The 27,155-nt window shown below is 40.1% G+C and overlaps 1 protein-coding gene across 6 annotated transcripts in view; it reads right to left on the minus strand.

The window, feature by feature from the left end:
• The window catches only part of KIF1B (kinesin family member 1B), a 117,798-nt gene that overhangs the window by 49,829 nt on the left and 40,814 nt on the right, over positions 1-27,155 (minus strand). For 3 of the 6 annotated variants that reach the window (XM_080921650.1, XM_080921653.1, XM_080921649.1), the window contains 8 exons: positions 24,114-24,325; positions 20,901-20,980; positions 19,423-19,498; positions 15,358-15,437; positions 14,794-14,900; positions 13,878-13,961; positions 13,096-13,276; positions 12,898-12,970 (listed from right to left, as the gene is read on the minus strand). In XM_080921650.1, the coding sequence (XP_080777776.1) occupies positions 12,898-12,970; positions 13,096-13,276; positions 13,878-13,961; positions 14,794-14,900; positions 15,358-15,437; positions 19,423-19,498; positions 20,901-20,980; positions 24,114-24,325 (893 nt within the window). Of the gene's footprint in view, positions 1-1,406; positions 6,426-12,897; positions 12,971-13,095; positions 13,277-13,877; positions 13,962-14,793; positions 14,901-15,357; positions 15,438-19,422; positions 19,499-20,900; positions 20,981-24,113; positions 24,326-27,155 lie in introns of those variants that run through there. The other 3 variants (XM_080921652.1, XM_080921651.1, XM_080921654.1) reach the window with 2 other exon arrangements.

Raw genomic sequence — 27,155 nt, forward strand, 5'->3', positions numbered from 1 at the left:
TCCCCAAGGGTCCAACCATTTTTTTTTAAAGCAACAGTTTAATTTCTTTTAGATTTATTTTATGCGTATTTATGTTTTGCCTGTATGCATAGTGTGTGTGTCTGTTGGATCCCTTGCACCGGGACTGGGGTTACTGGTAGTTGTGAGCAACCGTGTGGGTGTGGGATTTGAATCTAGTTACTCTGTAAGAACAAGTGTTCTGAACCACGGAACCATCTTGCCAGCCCATCCCCCTACTCTTTGAAGATGCAGGATCTCAGGAAGCCAAGGCTTGGCCCATGAGATCTCCCTGTCAAGTTTCCTCGGTGATGAGATGACAGGAGTAAGTCATCATGCCAGACATGGGCATTGTTTCTAAGATCAAAATAGCTCAATTCTCTCTCGGCACCGCTTAGCATAGCACTCCTCACCTGGAGCAAGTAGCCACTTTCCAACTGGTCTACAAGGCTCTGCACTTGACTGCCTACAATGGACCCTCTATACTGACCACAGCTTCCTACAAGGTGGATCTAATAAAGGAATCTCCCTGCAGACACTGGGTTGGCAGTTTCTCACACCAGTCTGGTCTCCCTGATCCTTCCTTCCCTTGTTCTTTTTGCTTTGGGAAATTCTCAGTTGTATTGTGGGACTTGCTCTTAGCTCAGGGTTTCCTTCCTCCACCAACTTCACCCAGTACCCTCTCTGGATATGGCTCTGCCCACAAAACCATCACTGCACCTGTCAGGCTGCGCTGGAACTGCCTCTGTTCCTAGGACACTAGGGATCTTAGAAACCTGTGCTAGTCCCTCCCAGAGCCGAGAAATACAAAGCGCCTGGAGGTACAGAATAATCCAAGCTTTGCCTCTCCCGGGAAGCACAGTATTTTGTTAAAAACTCATGTACAAGAGGTGTATGTGCTGCATTCTCATCTGCAATGCACAATTTTCTAACATGAAAAAATATGCTAGGTCTAAAATTTTTTAAGTAATGTATTTATATTTTGTTTTTATGTGCACTGGTGTTTGACCTGCATGTCTGTCTGTGTGAGGGAGACAGATGTGAGCCACCACGTGGTTGCTGGGAATTGAATCTGTGTCCTCTGGAAGAGCAGCCAGTGCTCTTAACCACTGAGCCATCTATCTCTCCAGCTCTTAGCTGGGTCCAAATTTTTAATAGGACCACTGATCCATTAAAAAGACAAAAAAAAAAAAAAATCAGCATTCTGTTGCATCTGTCTCATCTTTAGAAGACTAGCAGCAATCTGAGTGGAGAAGAACAGAGGCTAAAGTAGAGAGAAAAGGTATGTCACTTAAAATAATTTCAAATGAAAAATTAAAAATATTACTCTTACTCATATATTAGGAGATGTTTATTTAAGAGAAACAGCATAAAGTAAAACTTAAAGCATTTTCTTATCACTTTGTGCCACTAGAGACAAAGGTAACCTGCCTCTGTGTGGTAGGTTAAGTGCTAGCATCCCATTTCCCTACATCCTGGGGGCCTGTAAAGTAGAAGAGAACATTAAATGCAAAAGCTTGAAAGGCCATACAAAAATACAAAGAAAAGGACGCTTGGCCCACAACTACCTTCAGATGAAAAAGCAGGAAGAGGCTGAGAAGTTAGTATTGCTCTGTTTCACTTTCCCTCCACAGTGATAAATCACACTTAGAAGATCATTCCAAGTTTTATTTCATGAAGACTTTATTTTTTTTAATATTACAAACTAACTCTCCCTTTCTGAGAAGGCAGTCTTACACTCAGACAATCTTCAAGCACTGTTTTAAGAAATTGAGAGGAAAACCATAGTTCATCAACAAGAAGAGTCACAACCTTTTTTTACAGTAATAGGAAACACGATACATTTCACAACCTAAAGTGGGTCGCACTAAGTCTACCTAGAGCAGAATTCAAAATGACATCACCCGACAGGTATGAGAATTGTTTGTGATGAATTTGTCTCTAACAATACAGAACACAAGCTTGCTCTGCACTGAACCTAAGACCCCTTCCTTCATCACACGGTAGCATGTCACAGGAAGCTTCCTCGGCTCTCAGGATTCTGTGTAAATCATTAAGGCCAAGGCAACAAAGGACCAGGAAGGCACCAGCTACAGCAATGACCACAGGAAGTCATGTAACTGCCTATAATCTGATATCATTTAAAAAGTCAGGCATTGCTGTAACAGACTCAGTGTTTTGTTTTTAGTATCTTTCACCTAAAGCACAAAAGGTCAGTTCAAGTCACCTCAATATAATAAACAATTCCTACTTGTTCTATGACCTATGAAAGGAGAAACAATTCACTACACTAGAAGGATCAGAAGCAAGAGTAAAGGAAAAGCCCTTTGGTTTAAATTTACCAACCAGATTTTGTAACTGTCCATAGAATTACAGTTTGGTCTGGAAAACCTTATCCAATAAAGTAGGGCTCTACTGCAGTTCTGGTAATGCCAGATCACTGTAACCTCCCAAGCATGAACACTCTTCTCCATTTTACAATGATAACACCTAGGAATATTTTCATAATAAAACAATGCTTTAATGAAGACAGGTTCTCTTTGGTTTTGTTTAATATAAGCTGAAGGAGAGATACCACCATATCGAAACGAAAATGAAAAAAAAAAAAAAAACAAAAACAACAACAAAAACCAAACAAACAAAACCAAGCTGAGCCTGGTGACACACACCTCTAACTCCAGCAACTGTGGAAGCTAATAAAGAGGAATACAAGTCTGAGGCCAGTGTGGGCAAATCAAGGAGACTGTGGAATAAGAGCCCACAAAAGCACGACGGTGCTTTATACTTGTTCAGTGAGCCAACCAAGCAATTCTGTCCACACAGTTTTCTAGGGTATGTGCTCTCAAACGCATGAAGGGGCACAGCCAAGCAGGGAGTCCCGGGTTCTTTCCAGGTTGTCTAGAGAGCTGAGGATTTCTGTAGATGTCTGGTCTTTCAGTAACACGGGGGCACTTAGATTAGCAGAACAGAGGTAATTCTTTGGGCTATCCCTGTGGGGAAAACACCACCCACATGTGTACATAACAACGGCACAGAACTTTTCACTGTAATGTCAGCAGAGGGGAGTTAACTCACTCCTAGTGTTTAGTAGGAAAGGGAAGCATTTATCTGTAACAAAGTGAGACTATCTGGCCCTGAAATATCTTCTTTCAAGTTAGAAACTAAGCAATTAATATTTTTATTTTTAGAAAATGAATTTTTAACAAAAACCCAGAGAGTATAATTATGTGTGAAGAAGAAAGTCAACTGTAGATTTGTACAGACACACTGAAGTGACTGACTACCAAGAGTACATTCAAACCAAATGGCACAGAGATTGTCTTCTCAGTGAAGTCAACACACAGCAGGCACCATTCCCCCAAGGTGAATCTGCCAACTATCACTGAAGACTAGAACTGTTCTAGCAATGAAGGAAATGCAGCTCCCCCAACTTTTTGTTTTTTTATGGGGGAAAAAAATCATGTTGGAAGCAACTTTTTGTGCATTAGGACATTTTCTAGAGACAGAAAGAAGAAGAAAAATGTCCACTACAGTTAAAATGAATGCGCCCTAGTAAGACAGCACCCACACAGAAAGCAAGGGGAAAAAGCACACAGTCACAGTCTCAAAGACCTCCGTGAGTGCTCTGCAGTCTTGGCTGCAGGTTTTCACACCACTGAAATGCAGATGTTTGGCACATGACTTGGTGTGACCTAGGATCTTCAGCAGTGTGGATTCTGGCCATCTCTAGTTCGCCATACTGACTCTTAGGAAAGCTTCTGAAAAGCACAAGAGATGAAGTTTATAGAAAGCCATTATTTTCTTCCATTAAAATCCACCTTTTCTTTCCTTTTATTTTATATTTTTCTTTTTCCTTTTTTTATTCAAAGAGGATCTCCATCAAGGCAAACTGCAAGACAACATGGTGAAGTGAGGTATCGACAGAGAAGTGAGTTCGACAGGACTTAGCTTTCCTGTGAGAGGATCTGTGTGCGTTACAGCTGTTGGCCAAGGAACAGTTTACTCTATACACGGCTCCAGACTCAACCAAAGTTGATTTTTATTATGTCATCAGCTACTGGAAAAAGGCAACGAAGAGATGTGTCAGCCGCCTTCTCGCCGTGTCCCATCTCTTCCTTCTTGCACCAAATAATCTTCTTAGAAGCTTAGACACACTGCTCAAAGCACACATCTTTGTTGGTATTTCTGTTGGCATAATTTTAGCAAATATAGTTCATGCTATGTGTGAGATAGTCAGTAAACTTCAAAACACAAACCAAATAGAAACCAAGACAGTGTCAATTTCAGGATTTTAGAGATGTGACCAATTTTATCTATGTTCTGATACAGCAAATTACTGAATCGGTTCCTTACAAATATAGACTAAGATGATGACGTGTAAGATGCAAGGCTGTGCAGACAAAACATGTCTGAGCTTGTACAAATGCCAACAATATTTAATGAAAGAACAGACACCAAGGCGATGTCTAAAGCTCTGTCCACATAGCTGCATGTTGTTTTTCAGCCAATTTCTAATGTGTACGAGGGATAAGAGGCATTTCTTCTATATATCGAGTTCTTCTTTTGAGCATTTCCATAAAACAAGAGGCAGGTCTTTTGGGATATCAAAAAACTATTTTTTTAAAAAAACCTTACACCAAAACAAGAGAAGCCAGTGTAAGTACATTAATAATTTAGGCACCATAGAGGAAACTATCAGAAACATACAGGGCCTTGTCATTTTATACCCAATTCTAGAACCTGCTCATTGATAATGCACAATCAAAAGGGAGGCATTGAAACATTTACCAGTGTTTTACATCTTAACAATACAGACCAGTTAGTATTTGTAGGAACACACATTAAAATCATAATGCATATAGTAGGCACCAACTCAATCCATGAGCTAACATTAACACTGCCTGTTTCCTTTGCTACAACTTCAAGTTTGTCCAGTAATCTACTTATACTGTGGTTTCTCGACCCGCTTTGAGATTGGGTGCTGAGAATTGTCTCCTCATCCTTGGGGGTGTCACAAACTGGCTACAGTGGCTAGGCTTGTCAGTCTGCTTTTGACAGCAACTGGCCGTACTGCCCTCTACCTGACCTCCAGTGTTATAATTACAGTAAGACTGACGGTGTTGGTGAATGTGACGCTTGGCCTGGAAAGTTTGTAGATCAGCAGTGGGGTGACCGCTGTGGGAGTTTAGTGACTCCGAGGAGGCAGTTGCCTGGCAGCGCATGTTTTTCGGTTGGCCATTATTGAGAGAATTGCTTCTCCAACGTAGCTGAGGTGGTGGTTGTTGATTGATAATATGCTGTTTGCTAACTTGGATATGATCCTGACTTCTTGTACCCTGGGAGCCCCATGCTGACTGGGGATCTTTAGAAGCTGCTCTCCCCACTTTTTCTTGGCTTTCTTCCTTAGTTCCTTTTCTTCCTTCTTCATCTTTTGGAATTCTTAGCTCAATAACTTCATCTTCTGTAATAATAATATGTGTCCCAGGACTCCAAGAGTTTCTGTGTTTAGGATTGCTCTTAAAGGGAAAGCGGGGCTTCCGGTTCTCAGGAGGGATGAACCTGTGGGGTACATTCTGCCGACGAAGCTGCTTTGTTATCTCCTGCTGTTGCAGATTCTTAAACCGAATTTGCTCTTGCCTCATCCAACGCAGACGACCACGTCTGAAAGCCGGATCCCCATTCATGAGCTGGGAAACACGTTCTTCTTTGTCAAGCTCTCCACTCTCTCCTTTACTGACACCATTATCAGAGATGCTGTTAGCACTAGCAACCGGGGGCTCTTTTGTCTTTTGGTTTCCTTGGCTCTTCTGTTCCTGTGATCCAATCAATGGCAAGACTTTCTCCATTTTGAGCATTTTATTTCTTAAGACTTTGATCTCTTCATCTTTCATATTATTTTGCTTTTTGACTTCTTGCAAAATATCTTCCAGCTTGTCTATGTGAACCTTGAGGTCATCTACATCTGTTCCACCTTTCCCAGTGACCATCATCTCTTCAATCTTCTCATCCCCTACCCCAACAGTATCCCAGACATCTCTGGCCACTGCCCTCCAAGAGTCCCGCTCATTGGGATCTTTCTTCCCATACATGGCACAAAGCTCTTTCATCTTAACAATGGCCAAGGCTTCGATCTCCTGCCTACTGTGCCTAAAATCATTGAGGGCAACCTCATAGCAAATCTCTTTAACAGCCTGAATCTTAAGATCTGAGATGGTGACCCACTTGGAATCTTTACTCAGGCGCCTTCTTTGTGGGATCTGATACATTTTAATTGGTTCTCGTTTCTTTCCACTGCTGGGGAGGCCACACTTTTTAACAATGGTTTGTAACTTGCTGGGAGGTAGCTTTTCTCTCAGAGAAGTAATCAGTTTCCAGCTCTCTTCACAGGATCTCTTGTCTGAATCGTCCCCGCTATCAGAATCCGCGTCCTTTGGAAAAACAAAATAAAAAAAAATGGCCCCCGAATAACCAAAATTAAAATGTAAAAAGGAAAATCAAACTGAAGAAAAAGCAAGCAAAATGCTTTAAACAAATTTAAAAACAAAACAAAAAAAAAAAAAAAATCTAAAAAACAAATTAAAAAACCCCCAAAACCAAAACAAAATCTAGATCAGGAACTCTATTAAGGCCTATGCATATGTGGACTACTATTAATATAAAGATGTCTTTGTATTCCTAATCCAAATTCCCACTTTCTGGAATAAATGAAACACATTTCTGGAGGGCTGAGCAGTCTCTCACTCAGGTCATAAGAACTTAGTAACCTAGCGTGAGAACGCACCTCCACCACGCCACGGAACCACGTTAATCCCTAAATCCCACACATGCTAAGAGCCCATGCAGCCACTCTCCCACATTTGCCTTGGTTATTGCTGTTGCTTCGTCCAGAATCTCCTTCCCCCAGAGTGAGCACGGTTGCATACAAAGTTGTGACGAGCAGGCAGATTAACAAAAGGTTAGTAAGGCTGCAGGTGCCAAGTTTTGTTTAGCTTTACTAAAATGAACCCTAGAAAAAAGTTAGGTAGAAAGTAGAGAAAGAAGCAAACAGATGATGTTAAAGTGTAAGAACTCCTATTTGCAGAACATGTAAGGTTCTTATCAGGCAGATTCCCTTTCCTACTGGAATGGGATGACTTTGAAACTGGTCTCTGTAGAAGCAGACACTAGATTTGCCATTAATATTGAGGTTTGTTACTTCGAGAACAACAACAACAAAAAAAAAAAAAGCATTAAAAAATCAGCTTAATTTTTTTCTTTTTTAAAAACATGATGAAGCCAATAATGCCACCCTCTAAAATTTTAAGAAGTTACCAGAACAAAAATTAAGCTAGGCAAACAGCCTTTCATTAAATATAATTAAAAGTTTCCAGAGTAATAAATAACACAATCTAAACCTGTTTTCTTCAGAGGGTGCTTGGGCCTTGTACATGCGAGACAAGCACTCGACAACATGATGGTGTTTCAGAAGCTAGACATGGGAACTTACACCGGTAACCTCAGCACAGGAAAGCCTGAGACTGGAGGATTGCCACGAGTTCCAGGACAATCTGGGCTTAGTATACCATTGTCCTCAAACAACAACAAAAATCAACCAAAAAAATTTCTACAGACAAGAGAAAACAATTCATGTCTTCCATTTAGAAAGCACAGGACTTGAGGACTACTACTTTTAAGTGGCATTGATGCCACTAAACACAAAGAATGCAGTCTGAGTATATAAAATAGATGCACTTGGCTGGGCTGCCTTTCAGTTATCTGAGCTGCAGCACTGCTTCTTTTTAAAGATCGAAAGAAAATAAAAATCAAGGCTGGGCTTAAAATGTTGTGGCTTCACACCAGTTTCAGGTTCTCCTTTTCTTTCTCTCTCCCTCCCTCTCTCTCTCTCTCTCTCTCTCTCTCTCTCTCTCTCTCTCTCTCTCTCTCTTTCCTTCTCTCTCTTTTTTAAAAAAGATTTTTACTTATTTAACTGTGTGTGTGTGTTTTGCCTATGTGTTCCTATGTGCACCATGTGCATTGCCAGGTGCTAGCAAAGGCCAGAAGTGAACACTGGATTCTCTGGGACTGGAGTTACAAACATTGTTGAGCTTTCATATGAGTACTTGAAATTGAAACTAGGTCTTCTGGAAGAGCAACACGTGCTCTTAACTATCAATCCATCTTTTCAGTCCCAAACCAACTGTTCTTCTAGTGGTTTTTTGTTTTTAACTTTAATTTTATGAGTTTGGGTATCTAGCCTGCATGTATGTCAGTGTACCATATGTGTGCCTAAGTGTGCCTAGTGCCCAGGAGGTCAAAAGAGGGTGTTGGGTCTCCTGGAACTGGAGTTACAGATGATTGCGAGCCACTAGAATGGTCCACTGGAAAAACAGCCAGTACTCTTAGCAACTAAGCCATTTCTCCAGCTCTCCTAACCAACTGTGCTTAACACAAATTTTTCTTGCTTGTGATAATCAAAACTGTTTCTCAGGAATAACCCTGATTATCATGGAACTCACACTGTAGACCAAGCTCAGAGATCTGCTGGCCTCTGCCTTCCAAATGCTGAGATTAAAGACATGTGCCACCACCACCCATTAGACATCAAAACTGAATAGCATATCTTATGTTCAAGATACGCCTATCTGTACGTATGTTCATCCTACGAGGGAGTTAAAAAAATAGTATCTGCAATAATGATAATGACTGGGCTTTTGGATTTAAAGACACTGCTGTTGATTTGCACCTCTTCTAAATAAACAGATACTAAACCCACTCATAAACTCTACTTGAAAATTTAACATGGAAAAGCAGATCAAGGCAAGCTTACAGATTCTATACTTTTGTGGTATGTGCATGTATGCAGGCCAGAGGTCTATGTTGGATATCTTCCTCTGTCTCCTTCCACCCTGTGTTTTGAGACAGGATCTCCTGCTAAACTTAGAGCTTGCCATTTGCACTAAACTGGTTGGCGATGAGACCCCAGAATCCCCCTGGCTCTCCTCCTCCCCAGGTTAGATTACTACTTGCCTCCATGCCTGGTTTCACGTGGGCACTGGGGACTCAAACCCAAGTCCTCATGTTTGCACAGCAAATATTTTACTCACTGTGCCATCTATTTGTTCCCTGTTCTCCTTTTTACTTTAAAAAAGCAGAATGACATCTTTAGGTAAAGCCTAGTGACAAAGGGTCTGCGTAGCATGGGCAAGGCCCTAGGCTCAAACCCAGCACCATGAAGAAAAAAGTAGAAGGCTAATCCTTTGTGTGTGTTGCATGTGTGAAGGTCGGTGTTCTCCCAGTCAGCTTTAGAGATGCCTGGCTCTTTCCCCAGGTCTGTATGCTTATACAGCAGCCACTCTACTGACTGAGCCATCTCCGTTCTCAAGACATCAGGAGACAGGAACAAGCATGTCTGACTTGAGTGGTTTTTTTCAATGATATAAACTTAGTTTTGTACAACACAAATTATCTTACATTCTTCCACATCAATATAGTTTTATTTATTGGTTGTTTTTCTTTTATAATTGCTTAGAGATAAAGTGAGTATTCCTGAATCTAGAAAGTGGCAAGTATTCTAATTATTGCTTAAGTGTCAGACTTGAGAAATCAGACACCTTTAAATTCTAAAATCAAGCATAATAGTCTATATAAACTCAAGAACTCAAACGAAATCAAACAGTCATGACTTTCCTTTTAAAAGATACTACTAAACTTACAGTTCAAAGTCACCACTGTGTCTTATTCTGACCATGATACAAACACAAGATTTAAGTCCCATTTCAATGAAAGAAGATTCAATGCTATTTGGCCTCACTGATTAGAGTTGGAAATGCTACTTGGGCCTTGACACTTCACCTGTCACTAAAAGTTTCATCCATGTTTACTGTACACCAAATGTATAATGGGCCTGCCGGAAGTCCTACAAATGAATACACGCAACTGAGAAAAAGAAGAGACAGGAAACATTGAAAACACAAGGATGGGAAACACAGGGAAACAAGTGCACTGACTATAAGAGATGCTCAGACACAGAAGACAGGGTGTATTTGGGAGCTCTCATTACAGAAAATTCATTAACCTCAACTTTAAAAAATTATGGAATGTATATATGTATGCATGTGCGTGCATATGTGTTTATCTGAATGCCTGGTCATGCCATGGCACATGTGTGGAACTCAGAGAACAATTGCAGGAGTCAGTTCTCTCCTTTCATCATGGGAGTTCCAGAGATGAAATTCAGATCATCAGGTTTGATGGTAAGCGCCTTTATCCACTGAGCTCTGAATTCCAATTTTTTTAAAAAAAGATTTACTTATTTATCTTATGTATATGAATACACTGTAGCTGTCTTTAGACACGCCAGAAGAGGGCATCAGATTCCATTACAGATGGTTGTGAGCCACCATGAGGTTGCTGGGAACTGAACTGGATGTCCAGAAGAGCAGTCAGTGCTCTGAACCGCTGAGCCATCTCTCCAGCCCAAATTTCAATTTTTATTATGTCATTATGTTAAAATTTATAGTATTTAATATTTAATAGTAATATATAAAAGTAATTTATGAATATTTTAATAAAATACTTAGTGAAAACAGCAATTTCTTCATAGGGCACATATTGGTTGATCAACACAGAATCATAAAAACACATTTCTGTCAGTAGACAGGTAGACTTCCAGATAGAAAGCAACTTCCTTGCTACAAGGGTACTGCTCTTACTATCCTAGCTTACCTTCAGATACACAGAACAAACAACAACCAGATCATCATTACCTGCAGTCTATGGACATCCTCCTAAAACCAACACTAAGTCTACCTTAAAGACAATTTATTCTCTCTTATTAGCATTTCTTTCTCCTTCCCTCCTAGCCATCCTTCCTTTCCTCGGGACTGAACCCAGCGCCTCTGTATGCTATGTAACCTAATCCCAATCCCTTAACTGTAACCCTGTTCCCTTTTGTTTGTTTTAGATTTGTAGGCAGCATCTTGCTGAACTTGCAAACTTGCTATGAACTTATGATCCTCCAGTCTCAGCCTTGTAGGCAGGCAGCTGGGTTTCAATGTGTGACACCATGTCAGGTTCCACCAGTGTCTTTATGTCAAGGCATAAAATGATCATCAATGTTTGGTAATAGAGAGTACCAGACATTATCACTCTTTAATTCCTACTTATGTACAGTGAGTTCCCACGGCCACTAGCACCATCATGACCAGGGAACTCCTGAGAAGTTCAGAAGCACAGATCCCACCCCGAGGCTCAATCACTACCTATGTTTTTAAAAGATTCCCAGTGATTGAGAGACACTGAGATAAGCTACAAGACTCAAGTTTAAGGTTTTGATCCGTGATTTAGCAGGCATGTAATGCCACTACTGAAGCAAATTTTTAAATTTTAACATATGCACAGTAACATTGTTTTTCAGCCTTAATCTCAACTATAAACTAAAGGCAACGTATGTATTTCACTTACATACACATCTATCTAACAGAGTTGTTGCAAGGATCAAGTAAAATGATAGATGTTCAAGCTCTTTGTAAATTACAAAGCACTCTGTTTAAACAGGAGACACATTGTTAATAAATAGTGCTTAATTACACCTTTCCTCCTTGATGTCTCACAGACCATCAGAGGCATGTTATTAAATTATACTACATAATTATGATAAAAGACTACTTCATGTGTCACAAATCTTTCAAGTCCTAACCATTAAAGCCAAAGCCAAATAAGCCTTCTAGAGATTCTCTCCCTGTAACACTGATATTATCTTGTTCCAAGTGCTTAATTTAGTCTCCCAATCCATATTTTTGAGGACTTAACTATAACTTTAAAGATAATAAACTAAGTGGCTTAACCCACTGCCAAGAACCAAGTGCTCCAGCTAAGGCTGCTTTTGCACAGTGTCTTAGCTTTTGTGGTCTGCAGAGCAATAGTTCTCCAATAGAAGAGAGCATGGCATAAGGCTCAAACTTGTATGTTGTATATCATGTTACAGGAAGAAGCTAGTGTCCCCCCCTTAATTTCTCATTAATACTTCCATTCAATAAAAGGAACTTCCTAAACTGTATCAATTGTATTTAATCTCTATGTAGCCCTGGAAGTCCTGGAACTCACTATGTAGACCGGGCTGGCCTCATAGAGATCCTCCAGCCTCGATCTCCTGAATGCTGGGATTAAAGGTGTGTGCCACTACATTCAGCACCATGGAACTTCTTACTACCAAGGCTTTGTGGCTGGCCTTAATATTAAAATCTGCTAAGAGCAATTTATTCATAAGACATTTTTATAAAACCCCGGAAATCAATTATCATCATAAAGTGGTAACCTGTTACGGCAGAGATGGTGAAATGACTTTCCAACTGCTCACCCAGAGCCAGCAGTGTCCCTCTCCTGAGATGCGTGTGCAGCCCCACTACACTGGTACCACAGCCACTGAGAACCTTACTGAGAGTTCAGACTCCATGCAGGGCAACAGAAAAGGATTAACACATGCAACTGTGCAGCAACACTTTTAGACACAATTTAACTTTAAAGAAAACAAAACAAAACAAAGAACAAAAGAAAAACAACCTGCTCAGCACAAGAACAATCCCCAAGTCAGCCTAAGAGCAGAGAATTAGTACTATCAGGTGGCCAGAAACAAAACCAAGGCAAACTCCCACCAAGTTCTCTATCCAGCTACTGTCTCTAAAGGACGAGGACTGGTGCACATCAAAAAGGCACTACTGACGGCCAAGTGTCAGAAAGCTCTCGAATGTGATAGAAGTAAAGATCTCACTTTAAGAAACGAAAGGTACAGAACAGTACCTTTGTAGATGTTCTCTCAGGCTAAGATTGTCAGAAGAAACATGACAGTCCCAATGAGAGCCTGCTAGAGGTGTGAGAGAAACTGCCCTTCCCAATAGCTGCAGAGTCAGGACAGATTCCTACCAGTCTCTGCTGCTCCAGAAGAAGGTCAGCTTCCTCCTTCTCCTTTTTGTAAAGGATCTCCATTTCCTGAAGCCTAGAAGTAAAACGAGCAACAGAAACAAAAGACCAAAGAGTCAGTTATGAAGTCACTGGGCTGTGCTGTGAAAGCTACTGAGTGTTTCGAGGCATCGTTCAGGATGTGTAACACTTTTGGATTACCTTTTCTCCATCTCCTGTTTCATATCAATTCCTTGTTTTTCGAGAAGCTCTCTCTGAGCAAACGTCCAGTCCACAGGCTCAGAGGGGGTCTCAGCAGAGGGAGTCTTCTCCCGCTCTGCTCGTGCTTGCTCAGGGTGGTTAAAGCGAAAAACATGGTTTTTACCCATGATGATTCGGTTCCCTGAACAGAACAGAAACAGGGGTAAGGATTTGTTTTACAGTGCTGTGAATCAAATCCAGGGCCTTGTGTACACCAGCAAATGTGTTTTACCAATTAGCCACAGCCCCAGTTCTAAGGAGCCCATTTTAATAAACAGTGTTTAGTTTTTAAAATGTTAACCTTGCCAGACCAGGTGGCATAAGCGTGTAAACCTAGCACTCAGGAGGCCAAGGCAAAAAAAAAAAAAAAAAACCTATCTCAAAAAAAGAAGAATTTCACTCTCTTAACATAAGAAGGCAGCTACTAGGCTGGGTGTGATGGCCTACACTTTTAATCCCAGCACTCAGGAAACAGAGATAGGAAGATCTCTGTGGGCCTACCTGGTTTATATAGTGAATTCTAGGACAACCAGTACTACTTCATGAGACCCTAACTCAAAAACAATAAAATTAACCAAATAAGCAATAACAAAAGCAAGATTAAAAAGACAGCTTTGTAGTTTTACAAGACCGTGAATCCTAGGGTACGTTTAGCCTTAAAATAAAGAGTCAAGGTGTGCGCTGCTCACAGAAGCCCTATGCACATTGCTGATGACTTCAGACAACTTCCTCCTCAGCCTCACCTGAGCGCAGCTGAACAGGGTGGGCCACCCTCTTGCCATTCACATAGGTTTCTGAACGTTCGCAGGGCTCTAAGGTCACAATAACTAGGAAGAATACAAACTGACGTTATTATCATAAACTAGTACGACCAAACAAGGAGAAGTGGGCCACTATCACAACTCACAGTAAACAGAGCAGATCCTTGCAAACAAGAGGCTGAAGTGTCTATGAGATGGGGGTTTTCTGGTAGTTTCTTTGTGTGGAGTTTTGCTATTTTTGTTTATTTCAAGACTCTAGAACTAAAATCCGTATAGGAGGTTATTGGGAGCTGTGGCTATGCTAAAAATATTTAACTAAATTCCACAAGTCCCAGAAGAGAGAAGATACTAATTTTGATAAGATCTGATATAGCAGAGATCTTAAGTATGTTACACATATAAAAGCTAACATTGTGCTCGAGCAAGAATCATACACTCAGGGAAGAAGCTAGTGCCTAGCAGGAAAATGCCATCAGCTGCTGTCATGTTAATGCTGGAGTAGAGACTCACACAAAATTAATTCTTCCCTTTAAGATAAAAATAAATTTTACTGAGCTAGAATTAAAGATTTTTCAAATATCCCTTTATCTAAAACAGTTATTTTTTCTTACTTTTCTATTAAATAGTTAACATTCAAGACCAAACCTAGTTGCCTACATCCTGTGTTTTTGGCAGAAGAAAGGCTCCCTTTGTTCCTGCCATTTTCATGCTAAGTAGCTGTGTCTGTCCTCGAATTTATAAACATCCCGAGTTTCTCCGGGGGTTTTTTTTTTTTTTTTTCCAAATATTGACTGACTAGAAATTTCCGCTAAGAGAGATAAGGAATTTAAAATCTTAAAAGAAGTTCTCACACTTTCGAGGAAAAGTTGCTTGAGAAACTAAAGCACAAAGCTCTCACCTTCACCCGTGTTGTTCCTCTCACTCCGAAAGATACAATGCTCTTCCTTAATGTGGGCCCCACTCAGCACTATGTCCTGGCGCCGCTCAGCATCTGCCTGGCCAACCCTGAACACAGGAGAAAGTGTTTCCCAGGGAAATTCAGACACAAAAAGCACTTACAGACAATAAACTGCTTTCTCCCTAAGAACATTCTTTGATATATAAAAAAAGCACTGGGTTTTTTTTTTTTTTGTATCAGAGGCTTTCAACTACAGATTCTGCTCTCAAGTAGGATGAGCCTCCCTACATGAGCAATGATGGGAGAGAAACACACGGATGGAGTTTACACACCATGAGACACAGGGCAAACCAACGTCTCTAGTGAACTCATCATGTATGTTGTTACAGAGTAATTTTCATCCAAGTTCTCCTATAGGAAACTAAGTACTAACAACTGAGGAGAGATAATTTATAATCATTTCAGAAAAGAGAGATAGAAAACTATTAACATTTTTGGACATTTTCCTTTAGTTATCAATTATCTAGAAGAAAACATAAAATAACTCAAACAAAACAAATATACCTTGTAATTCCATCCTTGATATAATAAAGCAAACACTCCGACATTAGTGGGTCTTCATTGAGGTTAACAAGATGTGGAGTCTGAAAAAGGTTACAGAGTATCACTTTGGGGCAAGACACCAAGAGAAAGCTCTGGGGGGGGGGGGGTGTCTGCAGGAGGCCTAGAGGCTTGTCAGAGTGCCCCCAGGGCCTGAAGTGAGAGGATCAGAAAAAGGCCTAGTTGTAACTCTGTAACTAATGAAAGAACCATGCTCTGTAGGCCTCCTGTAAGAACCTGAGCTTGGCTGGGTATGATGGCACTCTGGAGGAAGAGCCAAGTGGAGCTCATGACCAACCTGATCTACACAGAGAGTTTCAGGCCAGTGAAGTCTACATAGTGAGACCCTGTCTCAAAAATAAGACATATTCATATATATATATATATGAGACATAGCAAAGTAGGAAAGAGGCATATGGGAATCCAAGGACTACTTGAGGAAGACGTGTCTTTCCTTCAGCTTTTGGGGTCTGGTTAGTGTGGCACGCACCTCAATGAGAGGAGTCAAGACCAGGTTTTCAGAAGGGGAAAGCATCATAAACACAAGGGAAAAGTTAAAACAGACCAAGTCTTGGACGAGCTAAATACAATTTTTGTAAATATATAGATTAAAAACTCCTAAAACAGGGGTGGTTAAAAGCACTGCCTTCTCTTCCAGAGGACCTGAGTTCTATTCCCAGCAACCACATGGTGGCTATAGGCATCTGTTATGGGATCCGATGTCCTCTTTAGGCATGCAGGTGTACATCCAGATAGAGCACTTGTATACATACAATAAATAAATAAATAAATCTTTTAAAGAAGATTAAAAATAAAAGCATAAATCTTGGGCTGGAGAGATGGCTCAGTGGTTAAGAGCACTGACTGCTCTTCCAGAGTTCCCGAGTTCAATTCCCAGCAACCACATGGTGGCTCACAACCATCTGTAATGGGATCTGATATCCTCTTCTGGTGTGTCTGAGGAAAGCAACAGTGTACACATATACATAAAATAAAAAATTCTTTAAAAAACAAAAACAAAAATCTTATAGCAGCCAGGTGGTGGTGGCCCACGCCTTTAGTCCTAGCACTGAGGAGGCAGAGGCAGGTAGAACTCTCTAAATTTAAGGCCAGCCTGATCTACAGAGCAAGTTTCAGGTCTCAAAAAACAAAACAAAACAAAACAATCAAAAAAACAAAATTTAACACAGATTTAAAATTTTTAATTAAAATATTCATATCCCTTTTAAAATAAAAATACTGTATTTTTTATTAAAATATCCAGTTCCTTCTATAATTTTCATGGCCCTGGTTATTATCTTTATTAGTATTTACCTTACTAGAAAATGTTTTTAAAGTTACTAACCATCAACAGCATAAACATTTTCTATAAGAACTCTTCATTTAACACTAATATTTCTAAAAACCTTTAAAAAAATCATACTTCTTTGCAAATATGGAAGAACAGATGAATGGTAAGGAAAAGAATGTCAAGGACACTCTAAAAGGAATTAAAGCTTCATCGTAATCATCACCAGCTTTTATATTTCTCATGGAAGAACTAAGCTGCTCTAAAAGAGTCAAAGACAGACCTCTTTTTCTCCTCCTCTCCTTCTTTTTGGGGTGGGTAGGTGGGTGAATGTGTGTGTGTGTGTGTGTGTGTGTGTGTGTGTGTGTGTGTGTACTAGACTGGCCTCAAACTCAGAGATCTGCCTGCTTCTGCCTCCAGAGTGCCACAGTCACCACCACCCAGCTAATGGGCAGCACCCTTCTAATCTCATTAGGGAACTAAGAAAAAGAAGCCTCAGTAACAACCTCTATTGAGTCTAACATGCTCTATGGGATTTCTTTCCCTTTCCTGAGAAAGTCTAGAAAAACCAAAAGCAAGAAAAACCTTTGAAAGTGGAGTTCAGCTGATAATTTTATGTTGTTTATAATTGTTTGGGTTACTTCAATTTCTTACTAAATATTGTTACCTATTTTGTTTGTTTTTTTCAGACAGTTTCTTTGTGTAGAACTGGCTGTTCTGGAACTCTCTCTGTAGACCAGGCTAGTCTTGCCTCCCAGGTGCTGGGATTAAAGGCATTTGCTATCATGCCTGAATAACTACCAAATTACTATTCTGTTTTTGTTTGTTTTTCCCCAAGTACCTTGAATCCAAGTACTTTAACATAGTAGAAAAGTTTAACTGGTGAGTCACAGTTCTTAACACATACGCAACAATGTCATGAAAATGTAAGGGCTGCAGAGCTGGCCTCGGTGGTAGAGGGCTTGCCTCTCACACAGTTAGCTCTGGGTTTGACCTCTGGTACCACATCTATGGGGAAGGTACCACATGCCTATAATCCCACTGTTTAAGAGTTGAGCGCAGGAAGATCAGAAGTTCTAAGTCATCCTCTGCTACACAGTGAGTCTTAAGCCACCCGAGCTATATGAGACTCTCTGTCTCAAAAGAAGAGAAACTTTTAGAGGGAAGCAAAGAGCAAAATCTAAACTCTATCAAAACCACAACTGCTAAAATCTCTACCATGTAGATACTGAGTGTGAAAAAACAGGCCATTAGGGTAAAACGACTCAGCTTTGGATTCCTTAGAGCCAGAATTACTGGCAGTTCTTAGCCACTCAACTTGGGCACCAGGAACCAAAGTAGGGTCCACTGGAAAAATAGCAATTGCGCTGAACTGCTTAACTGCTGAGGCACCTCTCCAGCCCCTTTCTTCTTGTGTATGATCCAGGTGGGTTTGAATTCATTATGAAGCAGACACTTCCTGCATTCACATCCTAAGTGTTATGATTGTAGGTGTGTGTCACCATACCCAGCTAAATCAGTTTTCTGTTGAAAATTCATTAGAGTTTGCAGAACAGTTTTGGGACTATGATTTAAAAAAAAAAAAAAAAAAAGGTAACCAAAAGAATCTTTACAAAAATCCTAAGACTAGTTCAAAAGTGCCAACTCAAAACTGTCTGCCCTTGTACTCTAACTTAGAGCAGAATCTATGCACTTAGATACTTGCTCTTAACCATACAATTGTAAGAACTGAGCCTGGGGCCATATACACTGTAGGGTACCACTGAGTATACCCAGAACCTTGAAGGGAGTTCTCAGTGCTATGACACCTGTGCTTACTACATCAATACAAACTGTACTGCTGTTCTATAAATAAGCACACAAAACAATCATTTAATAGTGGTATTTTAGTATTCAACAGTAGGGAGCAACTCAAGTCAAAAAAAGACATATAAGACATGTTAACAAGTTAACTAATAAGAAGGTCCCTAACTATTCTACAACTATGATTATACATACACACACACACACACGCTCAAAAGGCTTGCTTGGGAGCTGGAGAGATGGCTCAGTGGTTAAGAGCACTGGTTCCTCTCCCAGAGGTTCTGAGTTCAATTCCCAGCAACATCTGTAATGGGATCTGCCCTCTATTAGCTTTCAGGTATAAATGCAAACAATGTATTCTTATAAATGAAAAAAGCTTTTTTAAAAAGCATGCTAAAGGAACAGAAGCATCTAGAGGGTAAAAAGTGGAGCTGCTTTATTTAAAGAAATGGTTGTAAGTAGTAAAATCATGAGGCAGTACTGTTGTTCACAAACAGCTGGAACTGTTTCCCAGAGGTTACAAAGCAGAGCTGATGACTACTGACTGTAAACTCTTAAAGGCTGGGCATTACAGACATGTGACATCCGTCTCAAAATGTATGGTACTGGAGATCAAAACCAGGGCTAATTGTGTGCTAGACAAGCACTGGACATTAAAAAGGAGCATCACTAAAGCAACTGGTGCTACAGCTAGGTCAGGAAGACAAGAGGAGCACCAGAAAGAAGCTTAAATATACCCATGGCTAAAAGTCTCCCTGCCCTGGATTTTATCTTTTGTACCCACTATAATCATTTACAACTAGGCTGTCCTTGTGTGTAAGATGAGATCAGACATACCTGAAAGTAACCTAAGGATCTAGATAAACGTGGCTCTCTCAAAGACATGAAGTGGTTTACTAAGACAAAGTGTTTTGTTTCTGTTTTACATGTTTTCTTACCTTTTTAGGTGAGAAAACGCCAAGTGTTCCCCCATCTTCCCGTATGGCAACTCCCATCTCAGCCAACAAAGCTTCTCTTGAAAAACAAAAACAAAAAACCCCCGAGCAAATCAGAATACTAAAACCGTCACATTCCTTTTAAAAGAGCTGGAAAACAAGACGGGCAAAGGAAAACACTTGCTGCACCCAAAGCTGGCAAGGGAGACAGGGAAAGAGACGCTTACCACTGAGGAGAACCTATTTTAAGAGAAACAGTGCTCAAAATCAAAGGATACTTCCATGCTAAAGTTCTGTTCAGCTAGGTAAGAATTTTGAAAAGTTCTATTACTTAAGGCTGTGCATCCAGCACAAAAAAAAAAAAAAAAAAAAAAAAAAAAAAAAAGATTTCCCTAGAATCTAAGAATGCAATCAAAATGACGTGGGGGCTGGCACTCTGGTATTAGCGGTAGTGAAGATATGGTAACACAGGGTGAGTGTGAGCGGGTGGCTCGGGTATTTGAAGTACAGCCAGCAAACGCTGTTTTCCTCAAACCCCACCATTTGGTACAGTAATTCTAGGAAGGTTTGGGTTTTTATTGTATGTGTGTGTATGTGTGCTTATTGTACATGCGTCTGATGTTGTGGGACAAACTTTGTGAATTTCATTTTCTTCTTCCACCTCCATGTAGGGCTTAGAGCTCTAATTCAGCTGATCAAGCTTGAGCTGCAAGCAACCTTTCTGTGCTGAGACATCTTGCCTGCCCCAAAAATCCTAGTTTAAAACGTCTAAGGTAAGTAAGAAAATTCATTACATTTACTGATCAGTGCATCAGTTTGTTTCTCCCTCATTTTCATAAGAGGAGAAGGTAGGAACTGACTTTTTTTTTTAAGTGTGCGATTAGTCCAACATTAAAACAGAATAAGAATTTTAAAACTTTGCAACTTAAACTATACCTTTTACCCAAAAAGGTTCTACATAAAGTAACTCAACAGAGTCAGAACAGTTCTTTAGATATGGGCTGTAACCAAGTGAAGTCTGCTTTTTACAAATGAAAATCTCCTCGACTTAGTGCGGTTTCTCCCAGCCCCAGGCAGCATCAGGTGTGTTAAGCACATGACTCCCCAGAGCAGTGGTTCTCAACCTTCCCAACACTGCGATGCTTTAACATAATTGCTCATGTTGTGCTGACCCTCAGTCATAAAATCATTTCTGTTACTACTTTATAACTGTAATTTTGCTACTGTTATGAATCATAAGTACTTAATCTGGTATGCGACCCCTGTCCACAGGTTGAGAGCCACTGAGAATCTTCAAATATGTAGATTACACTTCAAAGAATAAATGTGATTGGATACACCTTCCCAAAGCTGATTTATTTGTGTTTTTAATTCTTCGTTTTTAATTCTGTTTCACCTTTTGTCTTCCTTTTAAAACTACAAAAGCCACTCAAAATCCCCAGCAATCTTAGTAGTAGCCTCGAAGACTTTTATCTCCTAACCTCTCCATTCTGATGGCCTCTGTCTTACGAAGTTTCTCTTCCCAGGTTTCATTCAACTCAGCAATGATCTTCTCTGACTCCTAGGAAAGGGGACAGGTTGAAGGAGAAGAGCCATAGTTTAATTACCACGTGCAGCAAGGAAAGAATAAACAGATGATACCTCTGAAGACAAAGGATAAATCTAAAGTAATAGATCTTTTTTAAAATAAGGTAAAAACCATAAATTTGTTTTAAACTCTATTCCATCTTTTCTTATTACAAAAGAAACTCAAACCCGAAATTAAGCCTAAGATTAAGTACACATCAGACACACAAATCTTCTAAGTCCTAATAAAAATAGACAAATGGCGAGCCCCTGTGTACATGTACACAGGACAGAGGAAGGATGATACTAACGTCCAAACACAAGGCACCTTTTCTTCCTTTCTCTCTTTTTTAAATCATGGTTTCAACTTGTAATATTTATATTGTTTTAAAAGCTATTGTTTTACTGGCAAAAAATATATTCATATAGTTTTATGCCAAAATGCTTTAAAAAATCTGTACATGTATCTCTCTTTTAAAAATAAAGCTGTAAGAAAAATAAATAAATAAATAAAAGCTGTGGTTTTCAAAAGGCTTCAAGGAAAGCCAAGCAGTGGTTGCACACTTCTTTGATCCCAGCACTCAGGAGGCAGAGGCAGGTGGATCTCTGGGAGTCTGAGGCCAGCCTGGTCTACAGAGGGAATTCCAGGACAGCCAGAGCTACACAGAGACTCTGTCTCAAAAATAAACAAATAAACAAACCAACACTCCAACAGCGTAGAGAAAATGTGAATTGAGTGGCACACTAGCAAACCTTTAGTGCAAAGGTTGAATAACCACTTATTCCACAACCATTCTATAGATAAGAAAACTGAAGATCAAAAACTAAGTGATTGGGCTGGAGAGATGGCTCAGCGGTTAAGAGCACCGACTGCTCTTCCAGAGGTCCTGAGTTCAAATCCCAGCAACCACATGGTGGCTCACAACCATCTGTAATGAGATCTGATGCCCTCTTCTGGTGCGTCTGAAGACAGATACAGTGAGTATACTTATATATAATAAATAAATAAATCTTTAAAAAAAAAAAAAACTAAATAATTAACCTAAGCCTATCTTACTCACTGAGCTGGGCTTCCTAACTATTACTGATCTTTACGTTTTATTGATTGATTGGTTGACTGAGACAGGATCTCGTGTAGCCCTGCCTCCCCACACTCACTATGTGGACTCAGATGGTGCTGAATTCCTGATCCTCCTGGCTCCGCCTTCCAAGTACTGAGACTACAGTATGTGCTACTGTCCTCGGCTCTTTAGTTCTTCTTGAGGGAGCAGCAAGAGAAAAGGAAACTTGGTAGGGCAAATCAGAAATATTTCCACAGAAAACATTGTAGTTTGGGTTTTAAGATTTAGAAGATTAAGGTGCTTACTCCATGGAGCACTGCTTGAGGCCATCAAGTAGCTAAGGTTTCACTGTACACAAGTGTACTTTCAAGTGTGAGGCCTAAAGACTGGTTGGTACAGCATTTGCCCTGCCCGCTTCTATGACGGATGTTTATAGATCTTTATATGCTAAATCTGGGCCGTGCCACTCTCAGTACTGACTTTGATGTGCATCTATAAACATCAGAGCCAGTGGCTACAGCTGCATGCTTACAACTCAGTATTGAGTAAAAAGACCAAATCACATACACATAGATTTCAACTCAGTTCAAGTCGTGGCTTTAAAGAAAAATTGTTTCTTCTTTTTTTTTTTTTTTTTTTTTTTTGCCAGAGAAGTTCAGAAAGGAGTCGAGGTACTGACATTATATGTGGAAACAGGCTATTCAATGGAGAGGGAGGAGCAGCACCTATTTAAAAGTAAAGTGTGAACGCTGACCTTAAGCTAAATACACAGAGGAGCAAAGGCAAATGGCCTTTCGGGAGATGGATTAGCCTCCATTGTTGCTGCTCTCCATGGCAGTATTTTTCTCTCGCAGTGTCATGCCTTAGGAATGCAGCTCCTAAGACATTCTCAAGCGTTTCTATTGTACAGCTGCTGCCCCACACTCTGGACAGACGATGTTCTCTGCCTGCATCATTAAAATGCAGGCCTGTCTAAAAGGAATTCTCACCATTCACAAAGTAAGAGCAGAGCCAAGGCGCTTCTGCTTCAGTGAGCTACAGCATGACTGAGCACAAAGCGGCAAAGAAGCTATTTGCACTCTAGAAGAAAGCTAGAGGGAGAAATATTTCACTTGCGTTGCTTCAAGGGAAATCAGGAGAGCAGTATATGTGTCGATAAAGTATTACTGCTTTGTTTTCATCAGATTTAGGCAGTTGGGAGAGAGCTCCCTGAATAAGGAAGGCATTCTTCCTTAAAAGCCATTGGAAATGGCTACTGGATGACCTAATTCTTAAAAAACCTACTTACTGTCTTGACTCCTAACAAGTGGCATCATTTCCAATTGGTTCTAGCTACCAACCAGAAAGAAGCTTCTCCACATCGAGAAAAGGGTAATCTCATTTGTGCAGAAAGGTACAATAGAAAAATCGTTACGATTCAAAATCTTTAAAAGAGGTGAACATTTAATATAAATAATAAGAGGGAAGTTTCACTTTTCTCTACTGCCAAAGTCCTGCTGGCAAGATGGTGTCTGACCCTCCTAATGAGGAAATGTGACTGAACACACCTTCCCACACGGGACTTCAAGAGAATCTGTGGGAAAGCTTCCAAGTCGGTTTCACAACAGCACAGATTAACCTGTACCTTGAAACCTTGAATAGAAAGAGGTATCCTTCCTCTGCTTTTGCCAGACATTTTAGAACTTTTTATTTATTATATTTATATGAGTACACTGCCGCTGTCTTCACTCACTTTCTGAATCAAGACACAAAAGCACTGATTTTTATTTTAAAATCACCTTCTTTTTTGAAGGAAGTAAAATGTCAAAGGAAAGGACAGGATGATAAGAAAGAACCCAGAAGAAGCCTGCCTCACCGAAAGTCTCTTACGAGGCTCAACATCTCTGGTTAAGTCAAACTCAAACATTCTGATAAAAAGACATTAACTAAAACAAATAATCTCATTTTCAGGGCACCTTTAACAGTTAACATCTTCATGTGCTAAGCCAAAATTTCAGTAATGCTTATTCAGTCCTGGTTCTGCCTTCTGAAATGCAGAGAACACTCTGCCTCCATCTTCAGACTTACCTTCAGTCGTTCAATGGCTTCCTCCCCTCCTGGCGTAGACATGATCCTCTCTTGAATACTGGTCACAGATGCTAAGCCCACCTGACTACTGAGTGAGCATGAAGATGGAGATGAAGTGAGGGACCCCATGGATGCTGTGGAAAAATTGCCAGGGCGTTGATTCTCAGAGGCTAGCAAGTACCTATGCTTATTGTTCTGAAAATCTTTCAGATCTGGGAGACAGAAAGAAGAAAAGGCAGGAAGAAAGAAGGAAAGGAGCAGAGGAGGAAAAAAGACAGGAAGGAACACCAGTGTGAGAAAGGACAGCATCAAAGCACAAGATTATCGCGCACTCGAACATGAAGACAAGCTGTCAAACCGTACTAGATGGCAGTTCTAAAACATGTCGCTCTTTGATATCGACCCTAAGCAGTTAGCCACTTCTGAATTTAGAGCTGAGATGTTTACAACATGGGAGGTTGTAACCAGAGCTGTAAGGATGTTCTTCCTAAGCAGGTAAACTAAGTCCTTAAATTCTCATTATTCTTCAGTATCTACTGTTGTACTGTATTTTTAAAATCCAGTTGTTTTTAACAGAAAGGGGAAAAATAGTAATAAATACCATATATTGGCCTAGTTTAGTGTTTAATGGAATTCAGGCAAGAATTTAAGAAATGTTAGTTGTAAAGCTGAGAGCATTTAGCAGTCTTTGCATAGAAGCATTTTAACATGCCAAAAAATATATTCTAAATTAAAAGAAGTAGCTGTAGAAATGAGAATAATTTTGAAGAAGTATGGCATGATATTCATAGTGAACAGTTGTTTCAATGGGAAAAAGCAATTAGTAAGTTGACAAGTTTTAGTATGTTTTTCATTTATGAGTCACAGTAAACAAAAGCGACCAGCCATTTAGTAATTTAAGTAAAAGCCCCTATGGCACAATTTTATGGCACAATTGCTGGAGTACTGGCAAGTCTCCTTCCTAGTATGACAGGCAAGTTTTAAGACATATTTGCCCTAACTAAGGTCTGGGATATAACTGAAAATTATGCTCTTAAACTTGGTCCTGGGAAAAAGTCCACCAATAACAAAACTCAGTGATTTGCTTTTTTGTGATTTCATTCATTCACTCATTCATCCTCCTTCTCAAATGAACTGCAAAGAAAAACCACTGGTGCAATCCTTTTGCCTTGTTTCTTTGAAGACATGAATCTCATGAAGTGCAGCCTAACCTTGAACTTGCTTTCTGGCCAAGAATGACCTTGAACTCCTGACTCTCGGGCCTCTCACTCCCGAATGTTCATACTGTGGTGTGTGCTAACATGTCCACTTACATTTCTATTTAAAAATCATCTCATTAAGAGGCTTTTAAAAATTAAATTGGTTCATTTTGTATGTGTTCCTGTGAGGTCAGAGGACAACCTGTGAGAGTCAGTTCTCTCTTTCCACCGTGTGGGAACCAGGAACCTAAATCAGGTCCTCAGACTCGGTAGCAAGAACCTTTATCCACGGAGCCATCTTGCTGGTCCTTATTTTTAAATTTGAGAAAATCTATGTTACTTAAACTCATATCAAAACTAGATTTTCCTTAAAGGATATCAGGCAATGGAAGTAGTTGGGAAAACAGTCACTCACTGAGTTTAGTCATCTTTACTATCTAATGAAAACCAGTTCTTGAAGCCTGCCTGTGGTAGTTGCTTCAAGACAGTTTGAAAACTACCATCTGCAGATAAAGGGGAAACGTGGGGAAACAAGCAAAGAGGCAGGTTTAAAAAGCGAACGGGAACTGGAGCAAAAATCATCCATCAGATGATGGCAGCAAGGTGGGAAGGAGGGACAGACGGAGGTTAGATGGTCCTGTGGACACATGCAAGCCGCAAAATGAATTAAAAGAAGTAGATCCAAAAGAAAACTGAGAATTAGCCAGGGCTGCCCTCCTTTGGGGTTACGAGATTAAAACTTAGACATGCACACTTTTCAGGAAATGCCACAACGTCTCAGAAAAGATAGGCAACAGGCCAGCAGTAGCACCTTGAACACAAAAGCAAGAACAGGAAGGCACGGCACCCTCTCCACAACAATATGCTTCAGCCTCGGAGATCTCAGACAGAGCTGTCCCAGGCCAAGAGCCACACGCATGTCTGGGCATCCCAGTCCTCTGGGCTTAAGCCAGCACAGTAACTTGGTAGCACCTCTGGGTTCTGCTGTGTATTCCCTTGTCCCCAAACTGAGATTTGACATGTCTTAATGAGTTATCTTAAAAGCATAAACAACTATTTCCTTGTCCACTTGACATTTATAGAAAGATATCTTCATTTGAGTCATGTTCTTTAGATATCTATTTTAAATTTTTAAGTAGTAATTTATGAAAGGAGAAAAAAATGTCTATCTAACGATCAAGTAAAATAAGGCCCAAGATACGAAGAGAAACCAACAGAGCTAAGCACAGGTGAGTATAACCAGCACACACAGAGCTCTTTAATTACAGACAGTTTGGCTAACTAGAAATGAATTTTGTAATTATACAAAGACTCACATTTACAATGCTAATTAAAAAGAAATTTCCCTATTAAATAATTGGATCATAAAAGGAAACAACTCAAGAGGGAAAAAAATGTTGATGTAGTAGTAATGATTAACATCAAGAGCTCTGAGGTAAACTGTCTAACCTAAACATGGCACCTCAGGAAAACCACTCCTGGATATTGTAAAAAAAAAAGGATAGAATAATTTTTATCAATAACAGAATTAAAAGAGATAATATGTTTAAGGTAGCTAGAACAGGGCCAAGTATATTACAGACTTTCAATAAATATGGGCTTATCAAGTGTGACTGACCTTTTCAAGTATAATTTTGACCCTGATTTAACTCTATGGTCAGGAACACTGACGCTGGAGTAAAAGAATCAACGTGCTGAAGGCATGAACTTCATTCCTTAAGTTACTTTGCTAAATGGACAGGGATAGGAACAAGAGACCTGGACTTTACAGCACTCTGTCTGGGATTCCCTGTTAGGGCCGCTGGCATGCAAAGCTCATGGTAAGGCCGACCCAGCAGGCAGA

The sequence above is a fragment of the Micromys minutus genome (assembly GCF_963924665.1).
Source record: "Micromys minutus genome assembly, chromosome: 9".
Lineage (NCBI taxonomy): Eukaryota > Metazoa > Chordata > Mammalia > Rodentia > Muridae > Micromys > Micromys minutus.